Raw genomic sequence first — 20,389 nt, forward strand, 5'->3', positions numbered from 1 at the left:
GCACTCTGCACTCCAGTCCATATGACGCTTATATAACACGGCACTCTGCAGTCAAATCAATATGACACATAAAACACGGAGCATTGTAGTCATCAATATGACACTCATATAGCACGGTGTATTGTGGACAATATGACACTTATATAACACGGCACTCTGTAGTCCAATCAATGTGACACTTATATAACACGGCACTCTGTAGTCAAATCAATGTGACACTGATATAACACGGCACTCTGCAGTCAAGTCAATATGACACTTATATAACACGGCGCACTGTAGTCCAGTCAATATGACACTTTTATAACAAAGCACTCTGCAGTCGAGTCAATGTGACACTTATATAACACGGCACTCTGCAGTCCAATCAATGTGACACTTATATAACACGGCACTCTGCAGTTCAATCAATATGACACTTATATAACACGGCGCACTGCAGTCCAATCAATTTGACACTTATATAACACGGCGCTCTGCAGTCAAATCAATTTGACACTTATATAACAAGGCGCACAGCAGTCAAATCAATATGACACTTATATAACACGGCACTCTGCAGTCCAGTCAATATGACACTTATATAACACGGCACTCTGCAGTCAAGTCAATATGACACATATAACACGGAGCATTGTAGTCATCAATATGACACTCATATAGCACGGTGTATTAAGGACAATATGACATTTATATAACACGGTACTCTGCAGTCCAGTCAATATGACACTTATATAACACGGCACTCTGCAGTCCAGTCCATATGACGCTTATATAACACGGCACTCTGCAGTCAAATCAATATGACACATAAAACACGGAGCATTGTAGTCATCAATATGACACTCATATAGCACGGTGTATTGTGGACAATATGACACTTATATAACACGGCCCTCTGCAGTCCAGTCAATATGACACTTATATAACAGCGCACTCTGCAGTCAAATCAATATGACACATATAACACGGAGCATTGTGGTCATCAATATGACACTCATATAGCACGGTGTATTGTGGACAATATGACACTCATATAGCACGGTGTATTGTGGACAATATGACACTTATATAACACGGCACTCTGTAGTCCAATCAATGTGACACTTATATAACAGCGCACTCTGTAGTCCAATCAATGTGACACTTATATAACACGGCACTCTGCAGTCAAGTCAATATGACACTTATATAACACGGCGCACTGTAGTCCAGTCAATATGACACTTATATAACAAAGCGCTCTGCAGTCGAGTCAATGTGACACTTATATAACACGGCGCTCTGCAGTCCAATCAATGTGACACTTATATAACACGGCACTCTGCAGTCCAATCAATATGACACTTATATAACACGGCGCTCTGCAGTCAATTCAATTTGACACTTATATAACAAGGCGCACAGCAGTCAAATCAATATGACACTTATATAACAGGGCACTCTGCAGTCCAGTCAATATGACACTTATATAACACGGCACTCTGCAGTCAAGTCAATATGACACATATAACACGGAGCATTGTAGTCATCAATATGACGCTCATATAGCACGGTGTATTAAGGACAATATGACATTTATATAACACGGTACTCTGCAGTCCAGTCAATATGACACTTATATAACACGGCACTCTGCAGTCCAGTCCATATGACGCTTATATAACACGGCACTCTGCAGTCAAATCAATATGACACATAAAACACGGAGCATTGTAGTCATCAATATGACACTCATATAGCACGGTGTATTGTGGACAATATGACACTTATATAACACGGCACTCTGTAGTCCAATCAATGTGACACTTATATAACACGGCACTCTGTAGTCCAATCAATGTGACACTGATATAACACGGCACTCTGCAGTCAAGTCAATATGACACTTATATAACACGGCGCACTGTAGTCCAGTCAATATGACACTTATATAACAAAGCACTCTGCAGTCGAGTCAATGTGACACTTATATAACACGGCACTCTGCAGTCCAATCAATGTGACACTTATATAACACGGCACTCTGCAGTCCAATCAATATGACACTTATATAACACGGCGCACTGCAGTCCAATCAATTTGACACTTATATAACACGGCGCTCTGCAGTCAAATCAATTTGACACTTATATAACAAGGCGCACAGCAGTCAAATCAATATGACACTTATATAACACGGCACTCTGCAGTCCAGTCAATATGACACTTATATAACACGGCACTCTGCAGTCAAGTCAATATGACACATATAACACGGAGCATTGTAGTCATCAATATGACACTCATATAGCACGGTGTATTAAGGACAATATGACATTTATATAACACGGTACTCTGCAGTCCAGTCAATATGACACTTATATAACACGGCACTCTGCAGTCCAGTCCATATGACGCTTATATAACACGGCACTCTGCAGTCAAATCAATATGACACATAAAACACGGAGCATTGTAGTCATCAATATGACACTCATATAGCACGGTGTATTGTGGACAATATGACACTTATATAACACGGCACTCTGTAGTCCAATCAATGTGACACTTATATAACACGGCACTCTGTAGTCCAATCAATGTGACACTGATATAACACGGCACTCTGCAGTCAAGTCAATATGACACTTATATAACACGGCGCACTGTAGTCCAGTCAATATGACACTTATATAACAAAGCACTCTGCAGTCGAGTCAATGTGACACTTATATAACACGGCACTCTGCATTCCACTCAATGTGACACTTATATAACACGGCACTCTGCAGTCCGATCAATATGACACTTATATAACACGGCGCTCTGCAGTCCAATCAATATGACACTTATATAACTTGGCGCTCTGCAGTCAAATCAATATGACACTTATATAACACGGCGCTCTGCAGTCAAATCAATATGACACTTATATAACACGGCACTCTGCAGTGAAATCAATATGACACTTATGTAACACGGCGTATTGCAGTCAATTCAATATGACACTTATATAACACGGCGCACTGTAGTCCAATCAATATGACACTTATATAACACGGCGCACTGCAGTCAGGTCAATATGACACTTATATAACACGGCACACAGCAGTCAAGTCAATATGACACTTATATAACACGGCGCACAGCCGTCAAATCAATATGACACTTATATAACACGGCGCACTGCAGTCAAGTCAACGTGACACTTATATAACACGGCGCACAGCCGTCAAGTCAATATGACACTTATATAACACGGCGCACAGCCGTCAAGTCAATATGACACTTATATAACACGGCGCACTGCAGTCAAGTCAATATGACACTTACATAACACGGCGCACTGCAGGCGTGACATCTATATAACACGGCGCACAGCAGTCACCAATATAACACCTTTATGTCATGAAACACTGCAATAACTAAGACACCCATGCCGAAAATGTTTTTTATTTATAAATAAAAGGTTGTTATTTAGGTCACATGGTCCAGTGACTCTCTCCGATCCTATCAACCCAACACAGATCAACTGTCTTTGCCAATTGTGGAACTCTTCCAAAGAAATCAGGAACACTTCATCGAATGAAAGGCAAACCATCTGTAGGCCTATAGTACATTTTACATACATACAGTAGCAGAGGGTGCAATATAAAATGAATATATAGTAAATAATATCACATCTGTAATGCAGAGGATCTCATATTCATGGCATGGTATATATACATTGCGAGATATTTTGTGGCTGTTTGATTTTGGGATGCCATGAGGGTATAGAATTTGTCTTTCGGGGGTTCAAGTAGAAATATTTCTTTATGTATTCTTTTCTGATATTTGCATACAATGGACAAACAAGCAAGAAATGATATTCATCTTCTAACTCCTGATAAGTACAATATTTACACAATCGTTTTTCCCGTGGTATCCCTAAATGCCTACCTTTTTCTATTAGAAGATCATGGGAACTACATCTGAAACGGGCTAATGCTGTTCTGAATTTCTTAACATTAATGTCTAGAAGATATTTTTCTGTACGAATGAATGCTTTAAAACAGGAATAATGGTTTAACTTAGTGTGTAAACATAGTGAAAAGTGCCACTTTTGAAAATACATATCTTTTAGACTTTGTGTTAAATCATATATAAAATGCTCTGGTGCTGTTACATTTTGTTCTCTCCAGATATAATCATAGCCGCAAAACTGAAGTATTTTTCTGACACCAGAGGTCCAGTTATTTTTTACCTCTGTCATCGTAAAGCATCATCATGTTATAACATTTTCGTAATGCAAACTTAAACTTCTCACCCAAATCTATATCACAGTACATAACATCAAAGTGTCATTTCATCCATCATGTGCTAGTCGTTTTCCCTTATATACTATATATATACTTCATGTTATTTGCTACCTATTCTGTCAGTGTGAATGTGTGAGTGAATGCAATGTGCTTGTCTAATGTCTTTAAAAAACCAAAACCCAGAAGCCTGTTGCTTCAATCTCTTTTAACTTCAATGGGGTTTCTGCTTCCATGGGCTGGATCCCCAATTTCTAACAGGGGTTTCTGAAAAATAAAAAGAGAGAAAAAAAGACACTTTGTTTATACAAAAATTCATGTACGAACTTGACTAAACATTAACTCAAGGTTTCTACAAGCGATCGACGGTTAACAGACAGGGAATTGTTAAACGGCAGTATTGTGAAGTATGCATTGAAGTGGTTACATAATAACGAAGCTTCAGCCCTTAACTACCCGTGAAGATCCGGGCAAGCAGCCTATGTTTGTCGCAAGAACAGACTACCGGGTTCGGGTCGTCACGATCGCTGACTTAGGTATTTGCGACGCTCAACATTTAGCAGTATTACAGCATTAGCACGGTGGGGGACATCAGAAATGGGCTTCACAGGTTGTACCCTAGACTAATGCTTAGTCTCTGAATATATATAATTTTGATATTAACGAACAAGACCATTTAAATTGAAAAGGAGCCCTAGGGAGACCAGAGATTCCTGAGGAAATCTAGACATGCTTTATTTAGGGCTTTAGCACTGCAGAGAGGGCTTGGCAGTAGGGAAAATAATGTGATTCAGGGACTGTGGGACAGACTAGTTGTACCCATGTGGGGAATTGAACCCGGGTCTTCAGTGTGACGGACAAACGCTGTAATCACTATAGGCTACCCCGCCGCCCCTCACAAGAAAACAATAGTTTTGTCTCAAATGTACAGTAGTTGTCCATAAGTGTCATCATTAGTGAAATGTCCATAGACATGTTAATTAACTCTTTCAAGAAAATGTTTTGTAAATTGAGTAGAAGTCATTTTACTTTGATATTTTGCAAACATCTTCAAAATCATCTTCAGCTACGTGTACATAATTTTCTTTCATCTTTCCGTTGATTACAAGTTATCGGATGACACCTGATTAAGCACCATATATAAGCGCAACTTTTAATCTTTCCCATAGACAGCCATGTATGTAGCTGAGATGATTTCGACCCGTGAAGATCCGGGGTAGAATAGGTCTTCAGCAACCCATTCTTGTCATAAAAGGCGACTATGCTTGTCGTAATAGGCGACTAACGGGATCGGGTGGTCAGGCTCGCTGACTTGGTTGACACATGTCATCGGTTCCCAATTGTGCAGATCGATGCTCATGCTGTTGATCACTGGATTGTCTGGTCCAGACTCGATTATTTACAGACCGCCAGCATATAGCTGGAATATTGCTGAGTACGGCGTAAAACTAAACTCACTCACTCACTCACTGAGATGATTTCCCAGCTGGTATATAAGTATTGAAAGCAATTCGACCGAAACTAAATTTATGAAAATTCGTGCAAGTTTTATTTAACATGCAAGTCTATGGGAATTTCACTTATGATGACTGACTTATGGCCAACTACAGTAAGTCAGTTTCGGGAACAGGTGCGTTTAAGCAGCGCATACATTTAGTGAATTAGTGAGTTATCTTACGACGTCGTCCGCGAGATCAGAGATACTAAGTTTTGCATCCACGTTACCATCCTTACCTATTTAATAGTTTATCCATGGGGATCGGAGTCTGCATGTATCACTGTTTCGGAATATGATTGAATTTAGTTTCATGCCGTTTTAAGAAATATCCCCGTCATATCACGGCGTATCAGGTTCCTGAGCTGGAGGGCGGCGGGGTGGCGGGGTGGCCTAGTGGTTAAAGCGTTCGCTCGTCACGCCGAAGGCGCGGGTTCGATTGCCCAGATGGGTACAATGTGTGAGGCCAGCGTTCGACATTAACGTCGGCCCTTAATCCCGAAACCAACTGAAAACCACTCGGACCCACAGCTTTTGTTTTCTGCAGGTCATTATGGCCGACACCTTTTTCATCCCCAATAACTAAGAGTATTAATTTTCAAAAAATATCATTCAGTAATGTCTAGTGTTTATCTCGATCAGCAGTTGTTGTCTGTAAGTGTAGTGTTGTCCATGCTGTTGAAGCTACCGAGGAGTATGGTGCTGCAGCAGTGGGTGTCGGTGTCAGTGGTGCACAAACTACCTTGGAAGACTCTGACTGCTCCGACATATCCTGTCTGAACATTCTGATTCAGACTTTTCAGAAGACTTGGATCTGGGCATGGATGTTGATTTTGTTGTAAATGAATCTAGCCAGTCACTTAATTTTAACTCTTTAACTCAGTTTGTTAGTTGTCACATTTTTTGTTTGCTGGGAATTACTTATATCGTAGCTAAAATATAGCGAATTGTGGCGCCTTAGACTAGTATATTGTGTTTCGTTGTAGTGCACAATTGATTTGAACTTCTCGGAAACCTATAAATCCTTAAAAAATGAATGTTCATTTTACGCAGCACTGGCAACAAATGTGTGTTTATTGATTCTTCTTATATTTTTTGTCAACAAACACCTGTGACAGGTTATAATAGCTTCCTGCTGTTGTTACGTACAGTCTTCATTTCAGAAGATCGTTACCACCAAGGCTCGGCTTTAGATCCACACATGGGTACAAATTAGGGTGGTGATGGGCTTTTGCTGGGATACTGCCCCTAAAACGGCGTACGCCAGATCTCATATCTCACTTACCACCGAAATTCAAGTCATTCACACGCACGTATACACAGACTCACATCCCCGTCGACACACACTCACTCACCCCATCCACAGTCCTACTCAAACCCAACCACCACCCACTCACACAGCACTCACTCTCGCACGTACGCACGCACGCACACACACACACACATACCAGGGGCTGATCCAGGATTTGGGAGAAGGGGGAGGAAATATACTCCTCTCGGAATAATTTTTCGGCGGAGAATGTGTGTGTGTGTGTGTTCTGCGCATCCCTGCTCTGGGTCCGCCCCTGCACTCACTCACTCACACATCCCTCAACACGTTCGCGACTGACCCGTTTGATCCCTTCGATCAAAGCGTCAGACATCTTATATTCAATTGTTGTCCACGTACTAAACAGTGTCATCAAGTTCTTGTACCTATAGTCAGTCTATGTTAGGTCGAGCTGTAGGTTGCAGCGTACGTATGTCTAATCTCCGAATTTGTCAGTGATACTGTATCACTCCTCCACCAAATCGCACTGCAACCTATAGATATCTATATGTCATATAATTTCATACATATCATTCCTTTGAAAATGACATACATCCAATTTATATGATTAACATATTATTCTGCCTGAGGAAATAAAACAGTAGCGTATAAGTCCCATTATCATTACATGTTATTGTTATTTTTAAAATGGTCCTAACGTCTCACATGCAATGTTGTTGTGGTTCAGTAAACCTCTATTTAGAATCGAGTCAATCTCAATCTCATCACACCTGGGGCGCTTTGATGTTGACAATGTGACGAGGTAAAAATGGTTCAGAAAATATGTTATATTCTTAACGACTACTGCCAGTCACGCAAGATGTAGTGAGCCAAATGAATGCTAATGTTAAGGATTTTCATGAAATGCAACTCCAGAACTGGATGTTACGATTCAGTATTTATCTAGTAATTCTACAGATACAAAATACACGTTGATTGTTCACTTAATACCCAGTTTGTGGAATGTTTTAAAATAATACATTAAGACGAACTCTGTTGATTAAGATTGGCAAATGCTACCGAGTTGAACCAACCAAGTAGGGTATTTTCCCAATAGAAAATGACATAGCTTATTAAAAAGTATGTCCCTCTAGATATAGAAATCATATTTGTCAAAATAAGTAAAGAAGTTCATACAGGTAGTTGGTTAGTTTTGAGGAAAGTAGTTCAAGTATCAGAGATAAACATGGCGGCAGCAGCAAGGATTTGGGCACCTGCCCTGTTCTTGTTGTGCAGTTTCTTACACAAGGACTGTCACGCGACGCGATTCGGTCGGGTAGCAGACACACTTTTCTTCCCACCTCTTTCCGAAGGCGAGAAAATGGGGCACAACATACAAGTATTAGAGTCAAAGGCTGAAGACGAGGTGGATCAGCTCCTCCGACGATACACAAGATCGGCACCGACGCAGACGCATCCACCCAGTGATACTACAGGGGATGCCCCGGAAACAAGCATAGTACGCTTCTTATTATATTTTTATTACAAGTCAATAACTGTTTTGTAAATATGTTGCTATATAATTGACCAAACATTAAAGTCAACGCTGTGCGCGTTGCCTGTATGTTCTTTCTCCGGTTCAGTGCCTGTAATGGATCAGAACTCCGAACTACTTCCGTATCTGTGTTTGTTGGGGGTCCACCTGAGGTTACTGCGCAGCCTCAGCGACCTGCAAAATATGTTACGTAATGTCGGATACGGTGTATTGATAAAATTTGAATAACAATTCCATGTATACCTCGTCCACAAACAGATTATGAACAGGTTGGGGAAACTTACCGATCGGCCTATAATAGGCTAAACAGGATCAAATAAATTTGAAGTGGTGCATTTCCGCATGACACATCATTCAAGTTTTGATGTCCTAAGGTTTTCATTCAAATCCTGTTTGAGCATTTTCATCACATAATAAAGGAGTTTGGAAATTGCTAATTAAATGTAAGTCTATAATATTGTGGACAATTTTCACTGAAAATTAATGACATAGATATTCAGTTTTAGTTTTCAAAATGAAAATCTGTGCAAAATTGTGTTCTTATATGAAATATCATTTCCCGAACATGATATAAATTTCCATTTTGTCGAAAAACTTTGTTTTTTCGGTAAGACTTCTGCCCATATCCCCCCTAAATTTTAACGATGAGGAGAAATTTCTAGAGTGACATTTATAGATGTTGGATATATCTATAAGTATGTAGATATAATTAATGAAACATGTTGAAACTCATCCTCATCAGATTACGAATATTATTCAGGTGATATGATTTGACTATTTAGAATGAAATTTATGGGGATACAGGCGGAAGTCTTTCCTTTTTTTCAAGCTGAGGAGGTCCATTAACTATTCATCTCTATGATAATATAAAACCATTTCATGCGGAATTAATAGTTTGTGAAATAATAATAATAATAATGGTCAAATATAGCCTGATCGGCCTATGTAGCAAAATAGGCAGAAGGGCCTATAATATCCCATTCGGCCTTCTATAGGCCGATCGGTAGGTTTCCCAAACCTGATGAATATAGCAGACTTCAGCTTTGAAGTTGTCAGGTCATTATTTTGTGTTTACATATGGGAACGACTACATTAAACCAGTTGAAGATGATAGATACTGATATTTGGAGTCAGTTTTGAGTTTTAAAATATACTTTTAACATATGTAGGCCATGGGCATTGCCAATTTGGAATTAATGTTTGGAGTTCATATTGGACAATAGTTTTATATCACAAGATTCACTCATAACGCCAAAGACCCGGGTTCTATTCCCCACATGGGTACAGTACTACAATGTGAGGAGTCCATTTCTGGTGTCCCCTGTGTGATAAACCGCCTCGTGGTGTAGTGGTTAGAGCGTCCGCCCGGAGAGTGGAAGGTCGCGAGTTCGATCCCCATACCAAAAGACGTTAAAATATGGTACTTGTTGGTCCCTGCCTGACTCTCGGTATTAATGGGTACAACAAGGACTGGTGGGCTCGGAGTCAGTATAATGTGTCTGAGTGGGGTATTCATGCTTCACTGCGGCATGGTATCTCAGTGAGCTAGCACTATAAAACCAGCTTCAGTCTGGGCTAGTACAAGCAGCCGCACATACACACGCATGCCCGTCGTCATATGAGCAAAATATTCTCAAGCACAATGTTAAGCATTATCTTCGCACAGAGGTTACTTGTCATATCTTCCTACGAACCTCTGTTCTAATACGGCCATATTTCCCGGTTCTCGTAAAATCCCCTAGCGGCAAAAGATCGCAACACAAATTATCTCCCTTCTTTCTATCCAATCAGAACACGTGTTACATCGACTTAGATTCAACTTGACTAACACAAGCAAATGTGGGGCCACAAATATCCCCCATCTGCCGGGGACTTGTGTTGAGGTTACACACAAGACGTTTAAAGGCTAGCTTGTCCGTTGTCAACGAAGGCGATGGAGACGCCACTGATCCGCCATAACATGACTGAGTTCTGTCTAGAAGAAACGTTTGCGCATCGCGCAGGGGAAGAAGTTTAGTTTTCTCGAAGCATACGGAAATTACCGAGGCCTTGTGAATGATCACTTTTGAAACAACGTCGCTGATTGCACAACTAAATCTGATTGCCTCCAATCACGAGTCTTGAACGCTCACAGGAGCTACGTAGGAAGATATGACAGGAGTAACCTCTGTGGGAAGAGAATGGACGTTAAGCCCAATTTCACTTCACCTCACCACCCTGTTTGATAATACTGGAATACTGCTAAAAGCAGCATAAAACCAAAGTCACTCGCTATATGCACTAGAATGCCAAGCAGAGAACTTTCGAAAGTAATTGGTTTCAATCGAGGACTTAATTTCAGGAACTTGATCTATGTTTCACCAGATAAATATGTTGGCATGATCACCAGGTCGAAATTGAATCCATTAAATTTCATTTGAATCATATCCACATAATCTTGAAGTACCCACAATTGGATTATGTCAAGCCGACAAAAGCGTCATTAATTACTTCTGTTGGAAATTGGTTAAAATCTCATAATTATTGGTTCCTTAAAACCAATCAGTCCTCGAAAATAATTGTTTTTTTCAAATTGAACAAAATGCATTTGCAAATTTCACATCTTTATTAAGGGAAGACTAGTATGTCAGGAACATAAATTACCTGGAGTTTTTTTAGATCAATTCAGTTATGACTTGGAACAAGCTCATAGTGCTTATGAAATGTAAATTTAATGACACAGACAAAACCAACCTTGCGAAACCTATTGTTAATGCAAACAAGTCTTCAAAAATTGTTTGTGTTCGATTATGAGAAAACATGATCTGATTGATCAATTGGTTGGTCGTACAGTCGAGCATGTTCATGGGACCAAGACAAATTATTGAGTTATCCGAACTTCGAGACATCTGACCAGGGCACATGTGAGGGCACCACTAGTAATTTCCCACAAGAAAGGACTTGATGATGTAGTAGGGTCAGTACAACTGAAAGGCCTGGAATAATGAAACATAAATGTGAAAAATTCTGCCATGCTTTTGATGCATGTAGACATAAATATTGGTTTGTTTTTTACAATAACAGATAAGCAAAGGTCCCATAATAATGTGCTCAGCAAACTGAGCTCAAATGTATATATGTTGTTGAAAGACTATTTACGAGGATTTTAACTATTACAGGAATATTTTGAAAATAGTACTATGATTCATTAAATGGAAAATGCAATAAATGACAACCTCAAATGATACAAAACTATATTTGTAACCGATCAAATGTTTATCATGTTTATGGGTGACACTCTCAATCTTACTGCTTAATATGTGTGGCCATTTTGAATTCCAGCGTTCATGACAGGAAATCCTGTTTTCATATCAGGAAATCCAGGAAGTTATCTGTCTGGTGCCCAAGGTCACCTATTGAAAAATTCAGGGCTCGACATTCGCGCTATCCCACCGGCCCGGGTCCAGTAAAATGTTGACAGGACCAGTGCAACTTTGATAAGTGCTATCCCGATGGTCTAGTAGATATTTTAGGCTGTCAACATGGACAATAGAGTCCCCTAGCAGGACCAGTAAGAATCTGTAAGGACCAGTGATTTTTAAAAGTTACTGGCCCTGTGGTCTTGTTCGGGAATTTGGATGAATGTCAAGCCCTGAAATTGCATTCCTATCCCAGATTTCTATGAATCAAGAAGTTGGTGATGATTTTCATAGGTCTTGAAGACAATAACCCCTTGTTAATATTATAATTTCTCAAATGTATAAACTAAATGCACAGGCATCCATAGACGTACTGTCCATTTAGACTTGCCCCTTCAAAGGATAGAATTACTTCGGACCAGTCATTCAGTACAGACTTGAGTTCTCATCGTTCCTGTGACAGTTTTTGGTGGGGTAGGTTTGGGGTTGTCTAACCCTAGCCTAGTCTGTCTCACAGTCCCTGAACCACATTATTTTCCCTACTGCCAAGCCCTCTCTGCAGTGCTACAGCCCTAAATAAAGCAAGTCTAGATTTCCTCAGGTTTCTCTGGTCTACCTAGGGCTCCTTTTCAATTTAAATGGGCTTGTTTGTTACTATCAAAATTATATATATTCAGAGACTAAGCCATAGTCTAACCCTAACCCTGATTTAATAGCTAATTCATTGCATTTCACCTTTACATTTAAATTTGTTTTAATTTATACTAATAACTAATATATTATTCTGTTTATGTAAAAGGCAGGAACGATCAGAAGTATTAACAAGACCTTGGAGTGTGGCTATTTAATTCTAATGTCTGTTGTAATTTTGTTTAAATTTGGAATTAAGGAAGAGAGTTTTTGTAGCTGTCAACTTCTTTATCATAAGGAACAGATGAAGGAGTAAGGGTATACTCCGAAATGTTGTGTTTCTCATAATAAAGAAGTTCATATCAATATACAGGGCTCGATTTAGTGCTTTGTTACTTGCACTGGTGCAACCCAGTATAACAAAGTGCAACCTAGTTATGAGTCTAACTTGCACAAGGTGCAAGTCAATTTTTGAGAAATAAATCAATGATGAATCTAACATTATGAGCATAAATTTTGAATAGCTATGGCACCAAAACATTGCTATTCAGAGACACGTCTCGGCTATGACAGCTCTTGAAAACAGATATCAGCTGTGTCTCTGTGTTGCTATGGTTTCATGGGTACTACATCACGGTATTATTGGCGTTTTAAACACACTATGTTGCAACTGGAATTTGGCTGGTGCAACTAGGTCTTTATCGTAGGTTGCACCTGGTGCAAGTAGGTTAACTTCTCTGAAATCGAGCCCTGATATATACTCTCTTCCTTATGTGCATCAAGTCTAAATGCCATTCAAACAGAATCAAAGACCTTATTTTGTAATTTATCGGAATTATTTTGGGCTGATAAAATATGACGTGTGCTGTGTTTACGTACCCGCCTGGCCAGTGAAATTTGGCAATTCTTGACTACTTGCACTGTGCTAGACTCAGCTGGACGGAAGTGCTAGGGCCTCTAAATATGTTTGATATGGGTGTATTTCATACTCTGGACAGAATGGCAAGCTTCAGTGTTTTTGCCTATCATGTAATGACAACATTCAACGCTCCTGTAAATACTGAGAACCATGTATGGGAATGATGTAGTCTAAAAGCTTCTTGTTGCAGCCTGCATAATGTATTGAGTTTAACAAGAAGTTTTCATGAATATTTCTTAAGTTGACCATCATGTTTTAATTAGATGATTAATCTCACGGGGCAGCCTAGTAGATACAGCGTCAGCTCATCATGCTGAAGACCCGGGTTCAATTCCCTACATGGGTCCAATGTGTGAAGCCCATTTCTTTTGTCCATCGCCGTAATATTGCTTACGGTTTTGTAAAACTAAACTCAGTTGATTGTCTTGCTTCTAAAAATCGGAATTGTGGGCTTAGAAGCCTTTAATCCTTGTCACCTTAGTGGAATAGTAAATTTTAAAAGATAGCCGTCTGGTTATACCAAATGACCTAATGAACATAATAGACCGAATGGACTTGTTGTACATGATGGACCTGACTGACACATATGATGGATATGATGGACCTAACTAATTGACCAGGCCATTATGATGGATATAATAGATGTGATGGACCTGATGGATGTGTTGGATATGATAGATGTGATGGACCTGACGGATATGCTAGATGGGATGGACCTGATGGATGTGATGGATATGCTAGTTATGCTAGATGTGATGGACCTGATGAATATGATGGATATGCTAGATGTGATGGACCTGACGGATGTGTTGGATATGATAGATGTGATGGACCTGATGGATATGCTAGATGGGATGGACCTGATGGATGTGATGGATATGCTAGTTATGCTAGATGTGATGGACCTGATGAATATGATGGATATGCTAGATGTGATGGACCTGACGGATGTGTTGGATATGATAGATGTGATGGACCTGACGGATATGCTAGATGTGATGGACCTGATGGATGTGATGGATATGCTAGATGTGATGGACCTGATGAATATGATGGATATGCTAGATGTGATGGACCTGACGGATGTGATGGATATGCTAGATGTGATGGACCTGACGGATATGCTAGATGTGATGGACCTGATGGATGTGATGGATATGCTAGATGTGATGGACCTGATGAATATGATGGATATGCTAGATGTGATGGACCTGACGGATGTGTTGGATATGATAGATGTGATGGACCTGACGGATATGCTAGATGTGATGGACCTGACGGATGTGATGGATATGCTAGATGTGATGGACCTGACGGATGTGATGGATATGCTAGATGTGATGGACCTGACGGATGTGATGGATATGCTAGATGTGATGGACCTGACAGATATGCTAGATGTGATGGATATGCTAGATGTGATGGACCTGATGAATATGATGGATATGCTAGATGTGATGGACCTGACGGATGTGATGGATATGCTAGATGTGATGGACCTGATGGATATGCTAGATGTGATGGACCTGACGAATATGATGGATATGCTAGATGTGTTGGACCTGACGGATATGCTAGATGTGATGGACCTGACGGATGTGATGGATATGCTAGATGTGATGGACCTGACGAATATGATGGATATGCTAGATGTGATGGACCTGACGGATATGCTAGATGTGATGGACCTGATGGATGTGATGGATATGCTAGATGTGATGGACCTGATGAATATGATGGATATGCTAGATGTGATGGACCTGACGGATGTGATTGATATGCTAGATGTGATGGACCTGACAGATGTGATGGATATGCTAGATGTGATGGACCTGACGGATGTGATGGATATAGTGGATGTGATGGACCTGATGAATATGATGGATATGATAGACGTGGTGGACCTGACAGATATGATATACGTGATGGACCTGATGGATATGATAGACGTGATGGACCTGATGGATATGATAGATGTGTTTGACCTGACATATGATAGAAGCGCTGGACCTGATCGATATGATAGACATGATAGACCTGATGGATGTGATGGACCTGATGGATATGATGGATGTGATGGACCTGACAGATAAGACAGACGTGATGGACCTGATGGATATGATAGACATGAGGGATCTGACGGATATGATAGACATGATGGACCTGACGGATATGATAGATGTGATGGACCTGATGGATATGACATATGATAAACGTGATGGACCTGACATATGATAGACGTGCTGGACCTGATAGATGTGATGGACCTGATGGATGTGATGGACCTGACAGATAAGACAGACGTGATGGACCTGACAGATATGATAGACATGATGGACCTGATGGATATGATAGACATGAGGGATCTGACGGATATGATAGACATGATGGATATGATAGACGTGATGGATATGATAGACATAGGGATCTGACGGATATGATAGACATGATGGACCTGACGGATATGATGGATATGACAGACGTGATGGACCTGGCGGATATGACAGATATGATAGACATGATGGATATGATAGAAATGAGGGATCTGACGGATATGATAGACATGATGGATATGACAGATATGATAGATGTGATGGATATGACATATGATAAACGTGATGGATATGATAGACATGAGGGATCTGACGGATATGATAGACATGATGGACCTGACGGATATGATGGATATGACAGACATGATGGACCTGATGGATATGATAGACATGAGGGATCTGACGGATATGATAGACATGATGGACCTGACGGATATGATAGACATGATGGACCTGATGGATATGATAGAAATGAGAGATCTGACGGATATGATAGACATGATGGACCTGATGGATATGATAGATGTGATGGACCTGATGGATATGATAGAAATGACATATGATAAACGTGATGGACCTGACATGATAGACGTGCTGGACCTGATAGATGTGATGGACCTGATGGATGTGATGGACCTGACAGATATGATAGACATGATGGACCTGATGGATATGATAGACATGAGGGATCTGATGGATATGATAGACATGATGGACCTGACGGATATGATGGATATGACAGACGTGATGGACCTGGCGGATATGATAGACGTGATGGACATGACGGATATGACAGATATGATAGACGTGATGGACCTGATGGATATGATGGACTACTGTGCTTCTGTACAGATTTGCTTGCCAAAGGGATCCTGTTCATCCGACTCTCTTCTTAAATCATGATAAAAGCTTGCATTGTGTCAAATTAATTAAGATTACATGTCTGTTTTTGTACTTCCAGTTTGATCTCCATGACAACCACACAACGCTAGTAGTCCACTGGGCAGGGGAGCATAGCGATGTCATCATAGCGTTGGCCAGGAATGGACTTGGCAGTTCAGGAAGTAGGGTGTTTATATCAAGGGATTATGGGAAGACATTCAGCAACATCAGCAACAAGATGCTGCACAATGGGATAAAGGCCGAGATCACTCACTACTACAACACTCCTTCACACAACAGCCATGTAAGTACAGGCAGTGTCGGAGTGGGTGGGGCAACACAGATGCTAACAGTTAGGATTTGGGTGTGATAGGTTACAATTTCAGCCTAATCTTTCCCAGAATCAACCTTTTTGGGTCATTTTTGTCAGGTGGTCGCTGATTTGGTTGACACATGTCGTTGTATCCCAACTTTGTAGATCAATGCTCATTATGTTGATCACTGGATTGTCTATTCCAGATTCGATTATATACAGACCGAAATCATATAATTGGTGAAAGTAATTTCAAACTTTACAACGTCTGTAAAGGCGATATCTCATAAAAAATTGCATCCAATGTCTTCAGTTATGTTGACAGCTTACATTAGGTGATTATGCAGACACCTGTGATTTCAGGCATCTTGTATGTGAGCAAAAAATAAAAAGTAGCAAATATGTTATGAATATTCCATTTTTTAGCGATATTAGTGGCAAACACTTGTGGTATCCCAATACCCTAGAACAATGCTCATGATGCTGATCACTCTATTGTCTGGTCCAGACTCAATTATTTACAGACCGTCACCAAATAGCTGGAGTATTGCTGAGTGCAGCGTAAAACTTAACTTACTCACTCACTCAAGGCCAGAAGGGGTCACCATTATACCATGCTTGTGTCTTAATTTGACTCATGGTCGGGAACACATCCCTACTACCCCATGTTTGCCTCCCCCTTAGGGATTCTGGACATTGACTCTAAGTGACCCCTAGACTGTGATGCAAAGTTCCTCTATCAAGATACTAATGTGTTCCTTTTCGTCCCACCCGTGAAGATCCGGGGTAGAATAGGTCTTCAGCAACCCATGCTTGCCACAAAAGGCGACTATGCTTGTCGTAAGGGGCGACTAATGGGATCAGGTGGTCAGGCTCGCTGACTTGGTTGACACATGTCATCGGTTCCCAATTGCGCAGATCGATGCTCATGCTGTTGATCACTGGATTGTGTGGTCCAGACTTGATTATTTACAGACCGTCACAATATAGCTGGAATATTGCTGAGTGCGGCATAAAACTAAACTCACTCCTTTTCGTCCTTGTTTTCAGTACATCTTCACGGACATAGAGGACAAATGCATCTTCACCACCAGGGATTATGCAATGACTTTCAACACATACTGTAACATGGCCTTCAAACCTCGACAGATCTCCATCAACAGTATCAACCCAAACTTGGTTCTCGCCATGGATGAAGACAGCTTAACAAAAGAGGTGCACATTAGAGATTAATCCAGTCAGCATGCAAATACTGCCTTTGCTTTGCAAGGGTGCGTTCAACAAAGTGATCTTGGCCCCACGCCCTCGTCTTTCTGTTGGGTTGTCCATTTTCAAAACCTCAAAGGCACACATACATTTCACCCGGTCATCTCAACGTGGGGAGATCGGGTAGCCTAGTGGTTACAGTGTTCGCTCGTCACGCTGAAGACCCAGGTTTGATTCCCCGCATAGGTACTATGTGTGAAGCCCATATCTGGTGTTCCCCGTTGTGATATTGCTGGAATATTGCTACAAGTGGCATCAAACCAAACTCCCTCACTCACTCATCTCAACATTTTCCGTTGTATTTTTCAGCTGTTCATATCTGAGGACTTTGGTTTCACCTGGCGTAGGATCGGCGACAATGTGAAGTCCTTCTTCTGGTAAGTCTGAGTTCACACTTGAGCTGGCCAGGTTGACATATCTTGTGTGTACTGGAAACATATGATTGTTGGTTCTTATTGACGATGGGAACCCGTGAAGGTCCGGGTTAGAATATTGATCATCAGGAACCAATGCTTGTTGTAAGAGGCGACTAACGGGATCGGGTGGTCAGACTCGATGACTTGGTTGACACATGTCATCGGTTCTACATTGCACAGATCGATCTCATGCTGTTGATCACTGGATTGTCTAGTCCAGATTCGATTGTTTACAGACCGCTGCCATATAGCTGGAATATTGCTTATTGCGGCGTAAAACTACTCTCTCACTCAAGATGGGACTTGATTATTTATTGAGGCTGCTTAGCTTTATCTTGTGTTTCTTTAAATCAATCAAGACCTGTATGTCTGGGCTTTTCGACCCCTTTCTCTTTCTCTCACTTTCTCTGTCTTTCTCTGTTGCTAGTGTAAATTAGTATCATTCACCCACCAACTTACTCAGTCACTTAGTCGCCTCATCCACTTGCGTTTTCTTTCTCTCTCCTTCTCTTACTAGTCTGTCTCTCACTTTCACTCTCACACGTTCACTCACTCATTCTTTCTCACTCTTCCACTTTCATCCTCTTATTCACACACTCAATCGACCTGTGAAGATCTGGGTTAGAACGAACCTTCAGTAATCCATGCTTGTCGTAAGAGGCGACTAACGGGATCGGGTGGTCAGACTCAATGACTTGGTTGACACATGTCATCGGTTCCCAATTGCGCAGATCGATCTCATGCTGTTGATCACTGGATTGTCTGGTCCAGACACAATTATTTACAGACTGCCGCCATATACTGTAAGCGTATTATATATCGCACGTGTTTTATTTTCGCGCTTTTGAGGCAAAATATTTTACCGCGAAAATTTATACACGGCGAATAAACCCACGCTCGCCTCTGAGTTGTTACCATAACACATCAAGTTTGAAGACAGAAATCTACGGGAATCTTAAAATGACGACTGATAGTAGCATAAAGAATCATACTTAACTGTCGCTGTAGTGGATTTCCCAAATCATGTCCTCACATGTTCTATTTTGACCAATCGTAGTGACAGATGGTTTGATACGAAACGGATTACCATGAAACGACTCGGAAAGATATAATACAGCAGTATTTTATTTATTCATTAAGATTTTATTTATATTTATTCCTGCATATCATGAAATGAAATCACAAAAAGCTTCATATATGGTAAACGTTCATTTCCTTGATGGTCAATTTCGCAATGCCATCGTCATATCATCAGAATTCGGAACATAAGACTGATGTGTTTTTCATCTCTTATATTTGCATCACGATATCTCACTTCCTAAGTACTTAATACTTCCATGAGTAAACGTATTACTGTATATATCGCGCAGGTAAGGATTTCCTGTGAGTAAGCAATACATGCCGCCTGACACTAGTGACAGGTTAAGCCACTCTGTTTGTTTTCATTGCTATTAGTGGCGGCCTAAGAGACAGCTGCATGGCAGTTCCAGCAATTACTGATTGCTCGAATAATTGACTGCACGATGTAGTCTAAACTGTCAATTCCGAGGAATTTGCACCAAGCGAAAAAAAGTACATTTACAGCAGCTGGAATATTGCTGAGTGCGGCATAAAACTAACCTCACTCACTCACGCACTCACTAACCGACTTACTGA

At 40.6% G+C, this 20,389-nt stretch overlaps 1 protein-coding gene across 1 annotated transcript in view; it reads left to right on the forward strand.

Annotated features, from left to right (window-relative positions):
* The first annotated feature begins 8,260 nt into the window (after positions 1 to 8,260).
* The window catches only part of LOC124258402 (sortilin-related receptor-like), an 80,717-nt gene continuing 68,588 nt past the window's right edge, over positions 8,261 to 20,389 (forward strand). The window contains exons 1-4 of the mRNA XM_046692498.1: positions 8,261 to 8,540; positions 16,818 to 17,042; positions 18,102 to 18,266; positions 18,627 to 18,694. Of these exons, the coding sequence (XP_046548454.1) occupies positions 8,268 to 8,540; positions 16,818 to 17,042; positions 18,102 to 18,266; positions 18,627 to 18,694 (731 nt within the window). The 5' untranslated portion in view covers positions 8,261 to 8,267. The remainder of the gene's footprint in view (positions 8,541 to 16,817; positions 17,043 to 18,101; positions 18,267 to 18,626; positions 18,695 to 20,389) is intronic.

The sequence above is a fragment of the Haliotis rubra genome, unplaced genomic scaffold (genome assembly GCF_003918875.1).
Source record: "Haliotis rubra isolate DU_JTF1 unplaced genomic scaffold, ASM391887v1 Scf691, whole genome shotgun sequence".
Lineage (NCBI taxonomy): Eukaryota > Metazoa > Mollusca > Gastropoda > Lepetellida > Haliotidae > Haliotis > Haliotis rubra.